The sequence below is a fragment of the Penicillium pulvis genome (assembly GCF_028828015.1).
Source record: "Penicillium pulvis strain IBT 33274 chromosome Unknown contig_7_segment1_segment0, whole genome shotgun sequence".
NCBI lineage: Eukaryota > Fungi > Ascomycota > Eurotiomycetes > Eurotiales > Aspergillaceae > Penicillium > Penicillium pulvis.
In genome coordinates, this window is record NW_026643079.1 from 1,071,926 (window position 1) to 1,088,398 (window position 16,473).

A 16,473-nucleotide genomic window follows, 5' to 3' on the forward strand; every position below is an offset into this window, starting at 1 on the left:
AATATTAAGGAATCTTACAGGTCTTTCAAGCCGGATCGACTCAGACCATAGGATCAGTGCATGTGCATACATACATTCGAGAAAGGATCTGCAATTTCCATTTCTTATGTTTCAACTACATGCCTCATCATGTGCTGTCAAGGTACCTTTTTCTTGTGTGTGCTTTGCTCTGTTCGGTAGGATGTTTTTAGCTTTAGCTTGAACTCTATTTTACGGGTGGATTTAAATTTAGGGAATTTGCTGGTTTCGTAAACATAGCCGAGCTCAAATAATGGAACGTGGTTCACAACCTTGGGACGGGGGTTAGAATTGAAATAAGGTCGAATATTGAGGTTGAGTTTACCATGGGTTACCTAGGTGAGGTCATTTTGGGTATTTCAAGGATTGATGGTTTAGATAAGTATTGTGTTACTCAGCTGGTGTGGCTGTATTTCAGGGCCGGAGTAAAATAGGTCACAGTACCTACCCCTCTATGGGTTCCCGGATAGGTATGTAACCAGGCGAGCAATTGTTTTATTGCTGGAGATGATAATGGTGTGGTCTTTTTAATTGGTTTCTGACGTATGTGAAGGTTCTACAATATCCAAATCTCAAGGACCCTACGTGAGTCCTGACAGACCTCAGGGCTAAGTAAGATGACCGAAAAGGAAGACAATGAATCCAAAATCTCCGTTGAGATGGACAAAGCCAAGCCATGCTAATATAAAACAGAGACATTAGATACCAGTACAAGATTCCGCGAAGCACCAAGCGCATCCGCATGGGTCTGATTTCCCCTTCATATCCTTATTCCAAGGTCCTCGATTCTGTTCATGAGAATCATCCAGGTCCTCATTCTTTTATCGGTCGTGTCTTTTTATCTCCAAATTTAACCAGTAACCTTGAAGATGGACTCGGCAAGACGCTGGACGTTGCCGGAGGTGATACCAGCGACGGAAATACGGCCGTCCTTGGTGGCGTAGACGGAGTGCTCCTTGGCGAGGACATCCATCTGCTCAGGCTTGAGGCCAGTGAAGGCGAACATACCGATCTATTGTATGTTAGTCGGGTAGGCTGGGAAAGTGGGTCTGGGTAGATCTTACCTGGCTGGTGATGTGGGACCAGTCGTGCTTGCTGCCGAGCTGCTCAAGGTTCTTGCGCAGAAGAGCGCGCATCTCAATAATGCGGTCGGCCATGCCCTTGACCTCACCGAGCCACTGCTCGTTCAGGGCAGGGTCGTTCATGATGGTGGAGGCGACACGGGCACCGTGAATGGGGGGTTGGAGTAGAAGGGACGGATGAGAATCTTGATCTGAGACTCAACACGCTTCTTCTCCTCGGTGGACTCGCAAACGAGCGAGAAGGCACCGACACGCTCACCGTAGAGACCCTAAATCGCATACGTTAGCTTCTTTTCCTCTTGAATTTCAATCCTCGGATGTCCGACTCACCATGTTCTTGGCGAAACTCTGGCACAGAGCAATGTTGTGGCCCTCCTTGACGAAGTGGCGGGGAGCGAAAGCATCGACATCAGCGTTACCGCTGGCGAAGCCTTGGTAGGCCATGTCGAAGAAAGCAAAGTGACCCTTCTGCTTCATGACATCGCTGATCTGGCGCCACTGGTCCTGGGTAGGGTCAACACCGGTGGGGTTGTGAGCACAGGCGTGCAGCAGGATGATGCTGCCGTTAGGAGCAGCCTTGATGTCCTCGACCAGACCCTCGAAGTCCAGACCGATGGTGTCCTTGTTGTAGTAGCGGTACTTCTCGACCTCGAGGCCGGAATCCTTGAAGACGGCGCCGTGGTTGGCCCAGCTAGGGTTGGGGAGGTAGACCTTCTTCGCGCCGGGGTAGAAACGCTCAAGGAAGGCACCTCCAATGCGGAGAGCACCGGTACCGGAGATGGTCTGAGTGATGACCAGGCGGTCCTCCTTGAGGACAGCAGAGTCGGAGCCGTAGGCAAGCTCAGCGGCGGCGTTGGTGAAGGCGGGGATACCGGTGATACCAGCATATTCCTTGTCGCTGCGCGACGCAACGACCTTGTCCTCGGCGGCGCGGACGGAAGGCAGAACGTAGGGCTTGCCCTTGTCGTCACCTGTCGCAAATCATCCATTAGCTTACCCTATTTCTTTTCCCAATGCGCGCAATGCCAGCTAAGCTGCGCAATTGAAGGTTTGTATATCACTTACGGTAGGCACCGACACCAAGGTTGATCTTCTCCTTGAAGGAGTCAGCCTTGAAAGCCTCGGTGATACCCAGAATAGCATCCTATCGAGTTCATTGCATCAGCACAGTCCTTGAGAACACAATCGCAGCTCCGAAATTAAAGGCACGGCAGGAAACAAAAACGGGCAAGCTTACAGGAGGGCCCTGGGGAACCTTGGACCAGGCGGAAGCTTGACGAGCACCAATGATCACGGTGCGCATGTTAGCCTCGCGGGCAGCAGCCGAACGGCTGGCGACACGCAGTGTGGAGAGCATTTTTGATGATGTGGAATGAGAAAAGAAGGGACACAAAATCCACAGTAATTGGGGGAATTGGGGATAAAAAGGGAAGAACCGGGAGAAAAGGTCGGAGATGTTGTGTTTTGGTTTGACTCATGTGATACCGGTATTGGGTACGAGAATTGTGGTGTGGGGTTACATACTTAACGTTGGTACCGGGTACATCCGCGTCCGGCGAGAACAGCCACCTGCGAAAGGGCGGGATTGGCTCATCCCTCCGCACAATTTAGCAGGGATGTAGGAGACGATCATTGACAGTTTCAATAGTTTGCGTTGCTATAGGTGATTTGAAGGTCTTTTTTGGATTTTGTTAAAGCTTCGTATTTCTCTATAAGTTCCTTGTGTTACAATTCCGTTCTACAGACTCATAGCTTGAATAGCTCCATACATAAGGCAACCACAACATCATAGACAAGAACTCGTCCCCGATATTGCGCGACATCGGGATTCGTTTTCCCGGTGAGCTGATCCAGGCTGACAAGCTCCACTTATTGCTTTTCCCCTCACGCGATTTGGGGTAATACCCGGTCTACTGTACCTGAACAAGAATTATATGATGCAACCAATGATCAGATTGGCTTTTACGGATAAATTGGTTTTGATCAGATCTAGATCCTACTTGAGTTTCGTCTCCTGCACACTTTCGAATTCTGCGGAGATAAAAAAGAAAACCTCGGTTAATATGGGGAGGTCAAATACCCGCCATCCCCACACGCGGAGAGCATGGTCTGATCGCTCCGACACCGACTTATTACGGGAGGACTTGACAGATCTGGTTAGCGGGTGTTTCCCAAAAGGTTATCGTGAGGTGGTCATTTAGCAACTATACACAAAAAATAATATCTTCAGCCGAGTCGTACACCGGCCTGGCGGTTCTTTCGGGCTTGTTGTCCCATAGCATTGTTCATGCCAGTGTGTTGACTGCTGTCCATAGTACTCATGGCCTCGCGCTTATCCTCGTCCTCCATCTTCTTCAATCGCTTCTCCGTCTTCATCTTGCCGCTACCCTTGCCGTGGAACTGGTGACTGAGGTGCTTGAAGGCCTCCTTTTGGTTCATAGAGCGACCGTGTTCGTCCACATACTTGAGTTGCACGTCTGGCTTGTACTCTTTGTTGAAGATCTCGGCCATCTGGCGGGCTTCCTGCTGGTCTCGCTGCTTGTTCTCCCAGCGGGCGTGCTCCTCACGCTCACGGGCCGACATGCGGTCGAGCTTACCAGAAGCACGGTCGCGCTCACGCTGCAGTCGGGCACGTCGGTCGGCTTCGGCTTCGCGGTTCTCTTTTTCTTGAATGAAGCGCATGCGGTCTCGCATGAGAGCGTTGCGATCGCTGCCACCAGTATCCTTCACCAGACCACGTCGTCGCAACATGGACAAAGCAGCTCCCATACCCTGATCTAAAGTAGCTTCTTCTTCCAATCCAGTACCGGTAATCTCCTGTTTCTCCCGCTCGGATTCCTCGCGCTTGATGCGTTCAGCGAGGTCCTCGTCATCTTCGATGTCATTGTAAGAGCGTTCCATGTCCACGTCTTGTGGCTCATCCTCAGGCTTGGGCTTGGCGTCTTCTGAGACTGTAGACTTTTGTCGCTCTTCCCGTTCAGGGATGGTGGGTTTCTGGAGGTTGGAGATAAATTCAGTTGTCTCATCAATAATGAGACCAGGTTCTTCCGCATCTCCCTCAGGTGTCTCCACCTCCATCGGGGTCTGAGACTCTTCTTCACGAAGCTGCTGAGCAAGATCCTCAGGGCGCATCTTCTTGCGCTTTTTGAATGCAGCTCGTCGCTGGAGTGCAAGAGAGGCTTGTAGGTCGTCATCGTCCACAAAGGAGACATTCTGGTCCAACGGCTTTCGGACGGGAGCCGAGGCTCCATTGCCTGAATCAATGTCCATAGAGGCTCCATTAGATTCAGTGCTAGGGAAAAGGTCTTCATCGTCAATAGTCCCTCGTTGCTTGGTAGTCTTGGCTTTTTTCTTCTTCGGCTTCTTGACCTTGATCTCGCTGATATCCATGTAATCGGAAGTCGCAATCTCGGGCTCTAGCTCGAGGCTGATGGCTCCCATCCTTAACTTGCCCGAGACCTCTTGTCGCTTGGCCTCACGTTCCTCCTCTGTGGACCCCTTGGCGTCTAGGGTAAACCTCTTGCGCTTCTTGCCGTCAATTTCTTCGTCATACTGCGACAGAATTCCTTGGTTTTCAGCCGTGGGATCGTAAACGGGCTTGCGCTTCTTCAGCTCGAGTTTCTCTTCGGTCCTCTCCTTCTCCGCCAAGTGCACATCCTCAAGCTCATCGCCCTCCTCCTCATCGTCCACCGCAGCATCCTTTAGCGTAAGAATATGGTCCTCGCCACCTTCGAATGCACCGACAGAATGTCCGACCTTGACACCAGCCAGATCCTCAGCAGTGTATTGAATCGCAGCCTCGCGCTCGCGCTCCTCCAGCTCCTGAGCCAGTCTGCGCGCGCGCTCCTTCTCGATCTTTTTCGTGCGCTTCTTGGTCTGCATCAACCAGGCCTTGGTGTCGAGATCATCACCAACCGAATCGCCCAATGTGGAACCTTCCAGCTGTAGCTTGCGTTGGGCTTCATCGCGCGCTTTCTTGATGGCAGCGTTCTTTTCTTCGCGGCGCCGTTTCGCGTCGGCTTCATCTTGAAGTTTCTTCCAGTTGCCGTAGCCTTGCTCTTGTCGGGTTTCGAGTGTGCTCGCTGCCTCTTCTTCGTCTTCGGATCCACTGGAGGAGTCATCGTCTCGGAATTCGGGGCCGGTGGCGTCGGCACCGGGAACAGGGAGTGGCTTGAGTCCGAGAGAGACTCGGATCTTGTTGGTCTGCTCAATAGATACAGCGTCCGCCATGGTGACGGGTGTATCTTGTGCAGCAAGGGTGAGGGTAGGGAAGGGGATGGAGGTAGGTGAGAAATAAAAGACAGAAGTTGGTCACCAAAGGAATCGACATGAACCCGCTATCAATATCAGTTCCACTCGGTCCAGAGCTGGGTCAGGTGATCGTATCCACTATCCCCAATCTGGTCTAGCGCAATAATCTCTGCTAAATAAAAAAGTTTTGATTCCCGTTCACCTTCTTTCTTTCTTCAAACACACATAGATCTGTGTCCAGATTTCCCGATCACAGGGGCTTGTCCTTTCGTGTTTCGGTTGAGAGCTGGGCAGTTCGACGTTACGGGGCCATTCATTCTTATGTATGGCACTTTACGGTATCCAGTCGACGGATCTCAGATTAAAGTCTGCACTGGGTGTGACCCGGGTCTTGAGCTCCCTCCTGGTGAGCTCGGCTTGGGTGCCCGGTTGTAGACAGCGTCATATTCCTGAACTCTTTGCCGAGGCCGTTGGTCTGTGAGGCTAGGGATTAACCATGACAGCAAACATCCCCTTATATAGATTTGCACTGCATTTTGTAGTTGACATCATTGCCACGAATGGTAGCCTGACCAAGATACCTCGAGGCTTGCTGAGAGGACCTTGCGTAGTCTTTTAAGAGCTCTCGCGCATTGCACGAAATCTTCTACTGGAAGCAGTGCTCTGTACCCACCAGGGTTGTCGGCCCGGTAATGTGTGATAGATGAAGCTTCATCATTCATGATCATTAAGTCCTATCGCACACGGCTATATGGCTAGAATGTAGTTTACAGCAACTTCAAATGCCCGGTTACACCATCAACAATGCTCTTGGGTCCCAAGACACCCAATACTGTCCGGCTCCCACTGGCAATCTGTGTCCGGCCCGCATCCTGAATAACACGCGCGCAAAGGCCCAAGCTCATAGCCTGCGCCTGGAGAGTCAACAGCTCATCCTCGCCCTTGATCTGCAGCGCAATCTTGGCCTGGCCACCGTTCTCCCATTGGCGCAGGATCTGGCTGTCGGGCGCATGTGTGAGGAAGTATTTGTAGCAGGCGAGAGTCGCATGGGAAGCTTGAGCGGCGATTTTGCCTGGAGAGCGAACGACAGTTAGCTTTGAATCCGAAGCAGTAAAGAAATAACACTTTATCCTGTCTCTTTCTTCATATGATAGATGTAACGTACCCTTGGTCATACCCAAATCTGTCCTCACAACTAGCACCAACTTCACCTCTTCAACGTTATCCTTGAACTTGGCCAGCTCCTCGCCATTGCCCTCGTCCTCGGTCTCCTCATCCGACTCGGCGTCAGCTTCGGCTTCGTCTTCCTCGTCAGAGGAGTCTCGGTGAACCTTGACGTCGTAGCCGTTCGGCCAGCCTTGCTTCTCTTTGAAGAGGTTCAGCGAGGAACCTTGGCCGATGAAATAGCCTGTCACGCCTGCGAGGATGGCGGTCGCGATCACGTAGGCGGTCGTTGTGGGTGGGATTCGATCTAAAGGTACTTGCGCAGCCATTTTGGAGGTGTGTAGGTAATTTTGAGGGAGATTGGTTGGGTTGTGGTGAGTGTGGTTGAGTTCTTATAACTGGTGTGGATCGGGTCCGAGTCCATGATTACATATCCGGCGGCGATGTTCAACTTTTAAGATTGGAACCATATTTTGCTCAACAATTCCATACCAACAATTAATGAGATTGGGATCAACTCTACATATATAATGCTGTTTTTGACTATCTATGCACTGTAGATATATTTGGGCAAGCCCTTTAAGTACATATTACCAAGAAATATATTTTGTTGAATTTTCAACATTGAAAATATATAGTTGTCAGTCGTCCAACCTTATGAAGGTTGTTATTCGGAATCTTGAAATTCGCGCAATTTCAAGAACACTACTTGACTACTCAAGTTGGTATGTATATGCACACGCCCTTGCAGGTATTGCCCAAATTCAAGTCTCAAGCGCAGCCTTGGAAGTTTGATGAGCGTTGAACCTGGACGCATGACCTCCAGCTGGAGGTATGTAAAAGGTAGAATTGGACACCCGTTGAATCTTTTGATACCTCCAGGCTAGCTGTAAGTTTCTATAAAATCCTGCAACATGATTTCCTCAAGTGAGCTTTGATATTGGCATTGATTAAAATTCCTAACGAAGCAGCTTTAAGTCATTGAACTATACTTGAAGCTTTCCAGAGAAAGAACACGCGCCCACCAAGTGCATTGAAATACAGACGGCCTGCGACTCGCTATTTACACCCCAAAAATAAATTGCCCGACAAATTAAAACCATTAGTTGGCACTGCCAGCAGGAGCATTAGCAGCACGGTTACCAGGGGCACCGGGCATGCGACGGTTCCTAAAAAATCAAGTTAGCATGACAATTGAATAGGAAAACACGGCCTTTCTCTGGGCGGATCTTACATGAAAGTACGGCTGAACATGGAAATACCAATCATGAACATCCAGCTGGGAACAGCACCGATGGCGTAGAGGGCGTAACCGATGGGGATGTTCAGCTTGTTCTGGGCGAGCCAGCTGTCAGTGGGGTGCATAGCGCCCTCGTAGGCCTCAACCTTCTCGAAGTTCTTCTCGGAGTGAATCTTGTAAAGCTCCTCAGGGGTGACGGTGGTGTGGTTCATGTTGACGATGTACATGGGAGTGGGAGCGCGGCCTTCAGCCTGGGCCTCAGGAACCTGGAAGTAGTAGACGGCGGGAGCACCAGCGGACCAGATGGAGCAAAGGATGCGGTTCTCCTCACAGTCCAGCAGACCGAGGTTGGGAGAGGTAGGATCAGCAGCGAAAAGGAGGGTGGATTCCTGATGAAAAAAAGGTTAATCATCGGAGCAAGTGATTGATTCAAGACGCGTGGGTTGGATAGAAGCGCGCATGAAGTGACTACTTACTTGGAAGGCCTTTGTGGCATGTTCACAGCGACCGAAGCAGGTCTTGTTACCACCAGTCGCGAAAATGAACCAATCCTCGGCCTGGGGGCCGGGGGTCAGGATAGACTCCCAGTTGTCCAGGGTCAACGGGGTGACAGCCTTCTCGGAGACCTTCTCCGCCATCTTAACGACGGGCTCAGCTGGCACAGCAGTAGGCACCATTGCCTTGGCCTTGTTGAACCATCCCTGCACGCGGTCGGCGAGGGGCACCTGTTCCTGTGCCAGGGCCAGGGCAGGGAGGAGGGCGACAAACGATGTGAAGTGCATCTTGGCTGCGACGCGTGTTAAATCAAACCATATGCAGGGATCGAAGTTGCACAGATGGAACTTCAGGTCGAAGAAGCTTGGAAACTTACCTAGACAGGTTGATTGATTGACGCAGACCGGAGGGTGGATAGGAGTAAGAAAGATGGAAGCCACCTAGCCTGGACGACATCTGGCCTGAGCGCCCGGACCAACCACATCCGTGTAAATGGCACGCGGGGAGATCCGATCCACTCCGCAGCCATGGATCTTTCTTTGTTTTCCCCCTCGAGTATATTTAAACTGATATAGACTGAGACTGATTGCATGTAAGGACATATCAATAGAACGTTCCTAAGTTTGTAAATATCCAATACTGCACCTTATCTTGTGGAACCAGCAGACCAGCCGCCCGTTCTGGATCTATGACTTGCATAGCTCTGACGCCGCTTCTCCACTTCACACTAATGTGATGTGCGCACTCTAATTCTATTATTCTATATTCTAAGATACATACAGTTTGCGCCTACTAAGGTTTCAGAATATGATTAACGGGAGTCTTTGTGGGTTCGAACTATTAGTCAATCAGTTCTAGAAGCTTCAGTCCTCTGGTTGCGCTAAGTTAATAAGACAAAGCAATTCAATACTTTCAAGGTCTTGTATTGTATACACTCGGAGCCTTGTGTACTGAATACTGTGGGGGAGGGAAGGGGGTTTTTATTCTAGCATGAATTGATCTAAACGAACGTTCAATACTTACTGGAAGTAAGACTACAATTATAAGTGCCTACAATAGCTTTCAAAAGACAAGCAATTCGGGCAAGGCTACTTAATTTCTCAATTGTACCTTATAGCCAGTCTTTGTACTGATAATATGATTAATCTCCTAGTGGGTTGACCAGCTGGGAGCGTGCAGTATGAAAGGTGAGACTATCTAAACCTCTCAGAGCAACAATGAGTACATAGAACCCCGGTATCATTTCAAAAAGCTCGTGGACAAAGTAACCACGCTTCAGTAGAGAGGTGATTGGAGCATATGGCTTAGTCGTCGAGCTTTCCATATGAATAGCAGATTCGTCAGCTCCATGGTATACGCTCCACGAATATTCCGAGTTCCACGCAACCATGGCCAGAGCTCCGAAGATCGCATTACAAAGCTTACCTTTTACTACCTTCATCATGATGTCGCATTGGCGGATGTCAGTAATAGCATATTCTGTACGTTTAAACAAGGATTCTCGAACCCCAAATGTGATTCTGAGGACATCAGACCACCATCGCGTCCTCTCCAATGCATTGGCGATACCACTAACATTGGGTCCGTCACATAGGATCAACGCTACCGCGCCTTCGAACAAATAAAGCTGCCTAAAGGGGCTTCGCCTGAGGCTTAATGGGTCAGTATCTAATGGCTTTGATCCGTTCTTCGGTCCTTCGCTAAGTGCTTTCCAGGCTTTCTGAAAACCCGCGCGAGCCGATGGTTCTTACTGCTTGCCTTTTTTTTTTTTTTTTTTTTTTTTTTTTGGCAGCATTATCACCGCGCTCATCAGGTGGTACTCGCCTGAAAACTTGTACAGGTGTCTGGACGGGATATTGGGGGTGCATTGGCCCGGGCCTGAAGCCGACATCGACTTGGGGTTGGATGAATCATCAATGCCTCCTCAGGGAGGAATCGAGCTGCAGCCAATGGCGCCTCGACGACTGGGGCAGGACTGATGGGGGTCTGTCCTTTTGTCTAATCTTGATTTGTTTTGTTCTGCTTTGCCTCTTTGAAGCTTAATGATACCGCGTTCCACTTTCACATCTCCACAAGTAAGCCTGAATCCTAAGTCACCAGTTCCCAATGAGGGTTAGCGTGGGATCCAAAAGTCGCCACCTTGGCTGAGTTCCCCGTATTGCTTTGGTTTTCTGTGGCTTTTCTGATCTCCTTGCACCTTTTTGCCGGACTACAGTAGAGCCTTCCTCCAGGGTTGGTCGCTGCACCAAATCGATATCACTTTACGGAATAGCGGAACAATATACTTAATTCAATCGTCTGAATAATACTCAGATATTAACATGCACCATCTGTCTATATCTCTCTCTTATCTTACTTCCTCAAATTATGGCAATTGGAAGAGACGTTGTATAATCTAAGTGCTTATTCCATGTTGTTCACATACAATGGATCGAACACCTCAGAATAGGCTAAACAGCCAATTAGCGTGGGACCGATGATCATGACGACGTATGAGATTGTAATCTATTTTATCACAGGAATAGAAAAGGATTAGTAAAGCATAAGGTTCTAGTTTTTAGCATCGGCGAAGTCCACCGGTCACTGTACGCAGACATGGACCCCGCCGTGCCGATGTCGGTTCCCCTGGGGCATGACGGAGTATAAAGGGAAGAAAGCGCAGAGAGAAAGAAAATAATTCCCCGCCCACAATGTGTACTACAATGCCATGAATATTTGCAGAAGAACCCCACGAGGCATTAGAAGTAGTCGATCTAAAAATTGAGTCATAAAGGAAGAACAAGAAGGACCGAAAAAATGCTGGAGAGGACCTATGAGCGCATTCGGCGCAACCCTTGCTCCACCCCGCAAGAAAGTGAAATTTTTCTACTTTTTTTTTTTTTTTTTGCCGCCGAGCGAGCGAAGGAAGATTACTACGCAAATGAGCACACCGCCCACTCCACTTTATGACTCTTACTTCTCTTGATTCTCCCCTCTCTTGAACATAAATATCGTCTTTAGAAACTTACTTGACGGGTATTGAGCTTGATCCATTATACCCTGACCCTCAATCACCGCCACTACCCCTCCATAACCCCACCAAATTCCATACCCACAATGTGTCCCGGTGCCGACCCCGAGCCCGCTGTGCAGGCCAATGGTAACAACCATGATGGTATGTCAATTCTGTTATGCAGAACTCGATTTTCTACAGAGTAAAGAAGAACATGTTCTAATTGCAAGATTGCGAGCAGGTTTCACTGGCATTGAGACCCGCCAGAACCCCCACCCTTCCGCCTCCCGCAACCCTTACGGCCACAATGTTGGCGTGACCGATTTCCTGAGCAATGTCTCCCGCTTCAAGATCATTGAGAGCACTCTGCGTGAGGGTGAGCAGTTCGCCAACGCTTTCTTCGATACCGAGAAGAAGATTGAGATCGCCAGGGCTCTGGATGACTTCGGTGTTGACTACGTGAGTCATTCGCTATACCGGCAGCATAGGATTCGAGACTAACAATTTCATCGTAGATTGAGCTTACTAGCCCCTGCGCTTCCGAGCAGTCTCGTGCTGACTGCGAGGCTATCTGCAAGCTTGGTCTGAAGGCCAAGGTACGTTTCTCATCTCTAGGTGGCAAATTCCCGAAAATGGGAGTTTCCGATTGATTTTCGAGGCTAATTGTGCTATAGATTCTCACTCACATTCGCTGCCACATGGATGATGCCCGTGTTGCTGTCGAGACCGGTGTTGATGGAGTGTGAGTCATTTAACCAGAACTTCAAAATTCATGGATCTCGTATAACTGACCATTGAACTAGTGATGTCGTTATCGGTACCTCCTCCTACCTCCGTGAGCACTCTCACGGTAAGGACATGACCTACATCAAGAACACTGCCATCGAGGTCATTGAGTTCGTCAAGTCCAAGGGCATTGAGATCCGTTTCTCCAGCGAGGACTCCTTCCGTTCCGACCTGGTTGACCTTCTGTCTATCTACTCTGCCGTCGACAAGGTCGGTGTGCAGCGTGTCGGTATTGCCGACACTGTTGGCTGTGCCTCCCCCGCCAGGTCTACGAGCTCGTCCGTGTGCTCCGTGGTGTCGTCGGTTGCGACATTGAGACTCACTTCCACAACGACACTGGCTGCGCTATCGCCAATGCCTACTGTGCCCTCGAGGCCGGTGCCACCCACATCGATACCTCCGTCCTCGGTATCGGTGAGCGTAACGGTATCACCCCTCTGGGTGGTCTGATGGCCCGCATGATGGTCGCCGACCCCGAATACGTCAAGGGCAAGTACAAGCTTGAGAAGCTCAAGGACATTGAGGACCTCGTCGCCGAGGCCGTTGAGGTCAACATTCCCTTCAACAACTACATCACCGGTTTCTGTGCCTTCACCCACAAGGCTGGTATCCACGCCAAGGCTATCCTTAACAACCCCAGCACTTACGAGATCATCAACCCCGCCGACTTCGGTATGACCCGTTACGTGCACTTCGCCTCCCGTCTGACTGGCTGGAACGCCATCAAGTCTCGTGCCCAGCAGCTCAAGCTCGAGATGAGCGATGCTCAGTACAAGGAGTGCACTGCCAAGATCAAGGCTCTGGCTGACATCCGTCCCATTGCCGTTGACGATGCTGACAGCATTATCCGTGCCTACCACCGCAACCTCAAGTCCGGCGAGAACAAGCCGTTGATGGACTTGAGCGCTGAGGAGCAGGCCATCTTCGCCGCCAAGGAGAAGGAGCTGGCCCTTGAGGCTGAGCGCAATGGTGTTGTCGTCTAAGCTTCTCCATTTATTATTTCTTCTTTGTGTTCAATAGCGTGCGTATTATTCGCCAGACCATTCCCGCGTCGAAGAGCTTGCATAGCGGCAGCCCGCTTCAGAGTCAAGGTGCTGAGAAATTTCTGATGATTTGATGTGTTTTATGTGTTTGGGAATTCTCCTTTTGTTTTATTCTCAGGCTTTGAGAAAAGTTTTGTGTTTTTTATACACTTTGGAACCCGGAAAGGAAAAATGGGTTGGTGTTGGGAGAGTTAGTCCTCTCTACTGTACATAAGCGCAGAAGCCATTTTGGCTACAGCAATGAATAAGTCGACTTATAAGATTTTCCAGCAAATTGTAAATCTTAAATTCATGTTAAGAAGAGAATTGACTTGGATTTAAGTGAATTATCCAATCTCCAATATCAGATAAGACATGTGGACAGCCTCGGCTTGGCTGACGTGAACGGGAACGGAGGAACGGACCTTACTTAATGTCCAACTCCGCCCCATCATCTCCAATCCCCCATCTGCATCATTATTCCCTAGGATCATCCCACGGGCAAAATGAGTTATTCGGCGTTTCCAGTCGCCTTGCAGAACAAACTGCAAGGCTATGGCCGTGCGTCCAGAGCCCATCTGTCTGCCGTAAATCTGGATCTGTAAGTGACTGCCTGGACCTTCCCCGCGAAACCAATGCGGACCGGACTAATCAGATCATCGCTAACAACACCTTTCAAATACTCCACAGTATCCGCAATATTGTATTTGTACTCTTCCTATTCCGTTATACTCGCAAGACCTTTTATTCCCTCCGCGGTTACGGCCTGTTTGGCAGCATCCGCAATGTCTATCTCGCCATCCGCCTGTTCTGTTACTCGGTTCTTTTGCGCACCCCTGGTGTGCGCGGCAAGGTCGACAAGGAAGTGAAGACTGCCCTGGAGGATTTGCAGAGAAAGCTCGTGCCAAGTGGACCGGACGTTGACCGGTATCTAACACTTCCGAAGGAAGGCTGGAGTCCGGAAAAGGTTCGCGAGGAGCTCGGGAAACTCGCTGGTATGAAGCACACGCGCTGGGAAGATGGCCGAGTGAGCGGTGCTGTGTATCATGGAGGCGAGGATCTTCTGAAACTTCAAACGGAGGCATTTGGCCAATTTGGCGTTGCGAATCCAATTCATCCGGATGTCTTCCCGGGAGTTCGTAAAATGGAGGCCGAGGTTGTTTCTATGGTATGTGACTCCATAGGAGAATACGTCAAAGAAGACAAGGGGTCGCTGGATGGAAGCTAATTATATTACAGGTTTTGAACCTGTTCAATGGTCCCGCTGATGGTGCTGGTGTTACCACCAGTGGTGGCTCGGAATCGATCATCATGGCTTGTTTGGGTGCCCGGCAAAAGGGATTATTGGAGCGCGGCATCAAGGAGCCCGAAATGTGAGTTGGATGTCTCGGACCTTTCAGCGGCGTGCGAGTACTGACAATTAATAGGATCATCCCTGACACAGCTCACGCTGCTTTCATCAAGGCCTGCAACTACTTCAAGATTAAGCTGCACCGCGTTCCATGCCCTGAGCCCGAGTTCAAGGTTGATATCAATGCTGTGCGCCGTCTGATTAACCCCAACACTATTCTCCTTGTTGGATCTGCACCGAATTTCCCTCACGGAATGGTCGATGATATTCCTGCTTTGTCCCGTCTGGCGACTAAGTATAAGATTCCCCTCCACGTGGACTGCTGCTTAGGATCGTTCTGTATCGCCTCTCTCAAGAAGGCTGGCTTCCCCTCGCCGTATGAGGAGGAAGGCGGTTTCGACTTCCGTCAGCCTGGTGTCACGAGCATCAGTGTGGACACCCATAAGTATGGCTTCGCGCCGAAGGGTAATTCCGTTCTGCTCTACCGCAACCAAGCCTACCGAAGCCATCAGTACTTTGTGTACCCCGATTGGTCAGGTGGTGTCTACGCTTCTCCCTCTGTTGCTGGCTCGCGACCAGGCGCGTTGATCGCTGGTTGCTGGGCTAGCTTAATGAGCGTCGGTGAGTCTGGCTACATCAACAGCTGCACGGAGATCATCAATGCCGCCCGCAAGTTTGAGTCTGCTATTCGCGATCACCCCGTCATCTCGCTGCACATGGAGATCATCGGTAATCCGATGGTCAGCGTGGTAGCCTTCCGCAGCAAGAATGGCGCCATTGATATCTACGATATTGCCGATGACATGACCGCCATGGGGTGGCATCTCAATGCTCTGCAGTCACCTCCAGCCATGCACTGCGCCTTCACCATCCCCACTGCCAAGGCTGTGGATCAGCTCATCATTGATTTGGTCAAGGTCATCGACCAGGAGCTTGAGAAGGCCGAGGAGCGCCGCAGACAAGGAAAGTCATATATTCTGCAGCGTGGCGATACGTCCACTCTCTACGGTGTTGCCGGCAGCATCCCGGATAAGAGTGTCATCAGCCGCTTGGCTGTGGGCTTCCTTGACACTTTGTATAAAGCCTAAGCGTTTGCTGCAAGATGCAGTCTCTTTTTCCTTTTCAGTGTATATCCGAGGCAATTGCTGTTCTTTCGGATACGAGGAATCTGAATCCATTCCCAATTCGAAGCCGCTGACTGCTGAGCGCGTCGCTCTCGACAGAGCCATTCTTGGAGGCTGGTCCTCGGCTTCTAATCTGGGCCTTGCGGCGTTTATGGTATGCTTTTCAGCGCGTCCTTCTATCTGCCCATGCAGACCGAACACCTAAACGGCTGGCGTGTCTATTCTATTATTAGTGATATCAATTCAAATTGCACATATTCCTTTTCGAGTATATTTGAGTCAATGTTCCATATAATACATAATCGACGAGAGTAAAAAAGAAAAAGTGAAGGCCACGGCTTAAACCAAGTGGCTATAGAAATAGAATACATGACATAGAAACAATAAAGCCCGCTCCATGCAAAACATAAAAAAAGATGACCAGACAGTCTCCATACACATCAAGCTCTGGACAGAAAGGGCAAGGCGATCATCAGATAGCACCGCAACTTAGGGGACCCATAGATGATCCAGCGTTTGTCCCCTCAGCCTTTCAGTCCATTCGAGAACGCAGATATACCAACAGTACCTACTGCTGGAGCGACTCTCCACGTTCTTGCGCAACGGTCTTCTCAACATAGTATCCCGGATCGGGCTTGCGCTCGAGCCACACCTCATGCTGGCTCATGTAGTTCTCCACCTCCTTAACTTCGACAAGTTCCTTGACCTTCATGATCTGACCCGCAGCGGAGGACGACACGGGGTGGAAGACGGTGGCCATACGCTTCTTCAAGCCGAGCGCCTTGAGGACATCTGTTGTGCGGCGGGGAAGACCAATTGCCGATCGGAGGAGGGTGATACGGAAGTAGCTCATTTTGAAGATGGAGATTGAGGATGTTTGTTGTAGTCGGTGGGTGAAGCGTGCGCTGTTCGGAATAGATCGCTTTGCGCGGAGAGGGTTGCAGGTGA

General features: G+C 50.2%; 7 protein-coding genes across 7 annotated transcripts; 2 read left to right on the forward strand and 5 right to left on the reverse strand.

Annotated features, from left to right (window-relative positions):
* Nucleotides 1–868: 868 nt before the first annotated feature.
* N7503_008340 (aspartate aminotransferase) lies at nt 869–2,457 on the reverse strand (the record flags this gene model as incomplete). The annotated part of the gene is made up of 6 exons (XM_057067887.1): nt 869–1,030; nt 1,083–1,196; nt 1,247–1,369; nt 1,431–2,071; nt 2,166–2,244; nt 2,338–2,457. 6 exons carry the CDS (start codon nt 2,455–2,457, stop codon nt 869–871), a joined length of 1,239 nt encoding a protein of 412 aa, XP_056918742.1.
* Nucleotides 2,458–3,326: 869 nt separating this feature from the next.
* Nucleotides 3,327–5,330, reverse strand: N7503_008341 (U4/U6-U5 snRNP complex subunit SNU66; the record flags this gene model as incomplete). The annotated part of the gene is made up of 1 exon (XM_057067888.1): nt 3,327–5,330. The coding sequence occupies one exon, from the start codon at nt 5,328–5,330 to the stop codon at nt 3,327–3,329; it is 2,004 nt and encodes a 667-aa protein (XP_056918743.1).
* Nucleotides 5,331–6,118: 788 nt separating this feature from the next.
* Nucleotides 6,119–6,844, reverse strand: N7503_008342 (aminoacyl-tRNA hydrolase PTH2; the record flags this gene model as incomplete). Its single annotated transcript, XM_057067889.1, has 2 exons — nt 6,119–6,423; nt 6,517–6,844. 2 exons carry the CDS (start codon nt 6,842–6,844, stop codon nt 6,119–6,121), a joined length of 633 nt encoding a protein of 210 aa, XP_056918744.1.
* Nucleotides 6,845–7,617: 773 nt separating this feature from the next.
* N7503_008343 (uncharacterized protein) lies at nt 7,618–8,537 on the reverse strand (the record flags this gene model as incomplete). The annotated part of the gene is made up of 3 exons (XM_057067890.1): nt 7,618–7,684; nt 7,750–8,144; nt 8,232–8,537. The coding sequence occupies 3 exons, from the start codon at nt 8,535–8,537 to the stop codon at nt 7,618–7,620; spliced, it is 768 nt and encodes a 255-aa protein (XP_056918745.1).
* Nucleotides 8,538–11,164: 2,627 nt separating this feature from the next.
* hcsA (homocitrate synthase) lies at nt 11,165–13,011 on the forward strand (the record flags this gene model as incomplete). Its single annotated transcript, XM_057067891.1, has 6 exons — nt 11,165–11,404; nt 11,451–11,701; nt 11,758–11,838; nt 11,917–11,984; nt 12,046–12,271; nt 12,295–13,011. Exons 1-6 carry the CDS (start codon nt 11,347–11,349, stop codon nt 13,009–13,011), a joined length of 1,401 nt encoding a protein of 466 aa, XP_056918746.1. The 5' UTR covers nt 11,165–11,346.
* Nucleotides 13,012–13,556: 545 nt separating this feature from the next.
* N7503_008345 (sphinganine-1-phosphate aldolase DPL1) lies at nt 13,557–15,489 on the forward strand (the record flags this gene model as incomplete). The annotated part of the gene is made up of 4 exons (XM_057067892.1): nt 13,557–13,651; nt 13,741–14,218; nt 14,290–14,423; nt 14,478–15,489. 4 exons carry the CDS (start codon nt 13,557–13,559, stop codon nt 15,487–15,489), a joined length of 1,719 nt encoding a protein of 572 aa, XP_056918747.1.
* Nucleotides 15,490–16,093: 604 nt separating this feature from the next.
* On the reverse strand, nt 16,094–16,378 carry N7503_008346 (mitochondrial 54S ribosomal protein uL30m; the record flags this gene model as incomplete). The annotated part of the gene is made up of 1 exon (XM_057067893.1): nt 16,094–16,378. One exon carries the CDS (start codon nt 16,376–16,378, stop codon nt 16,094–16,096), a length of 285 nt encoding a protein of 94 aa, XP_056918748.1.
* Nucleotides 16,379–16,473: the final 95 nt, after the last annotated feature.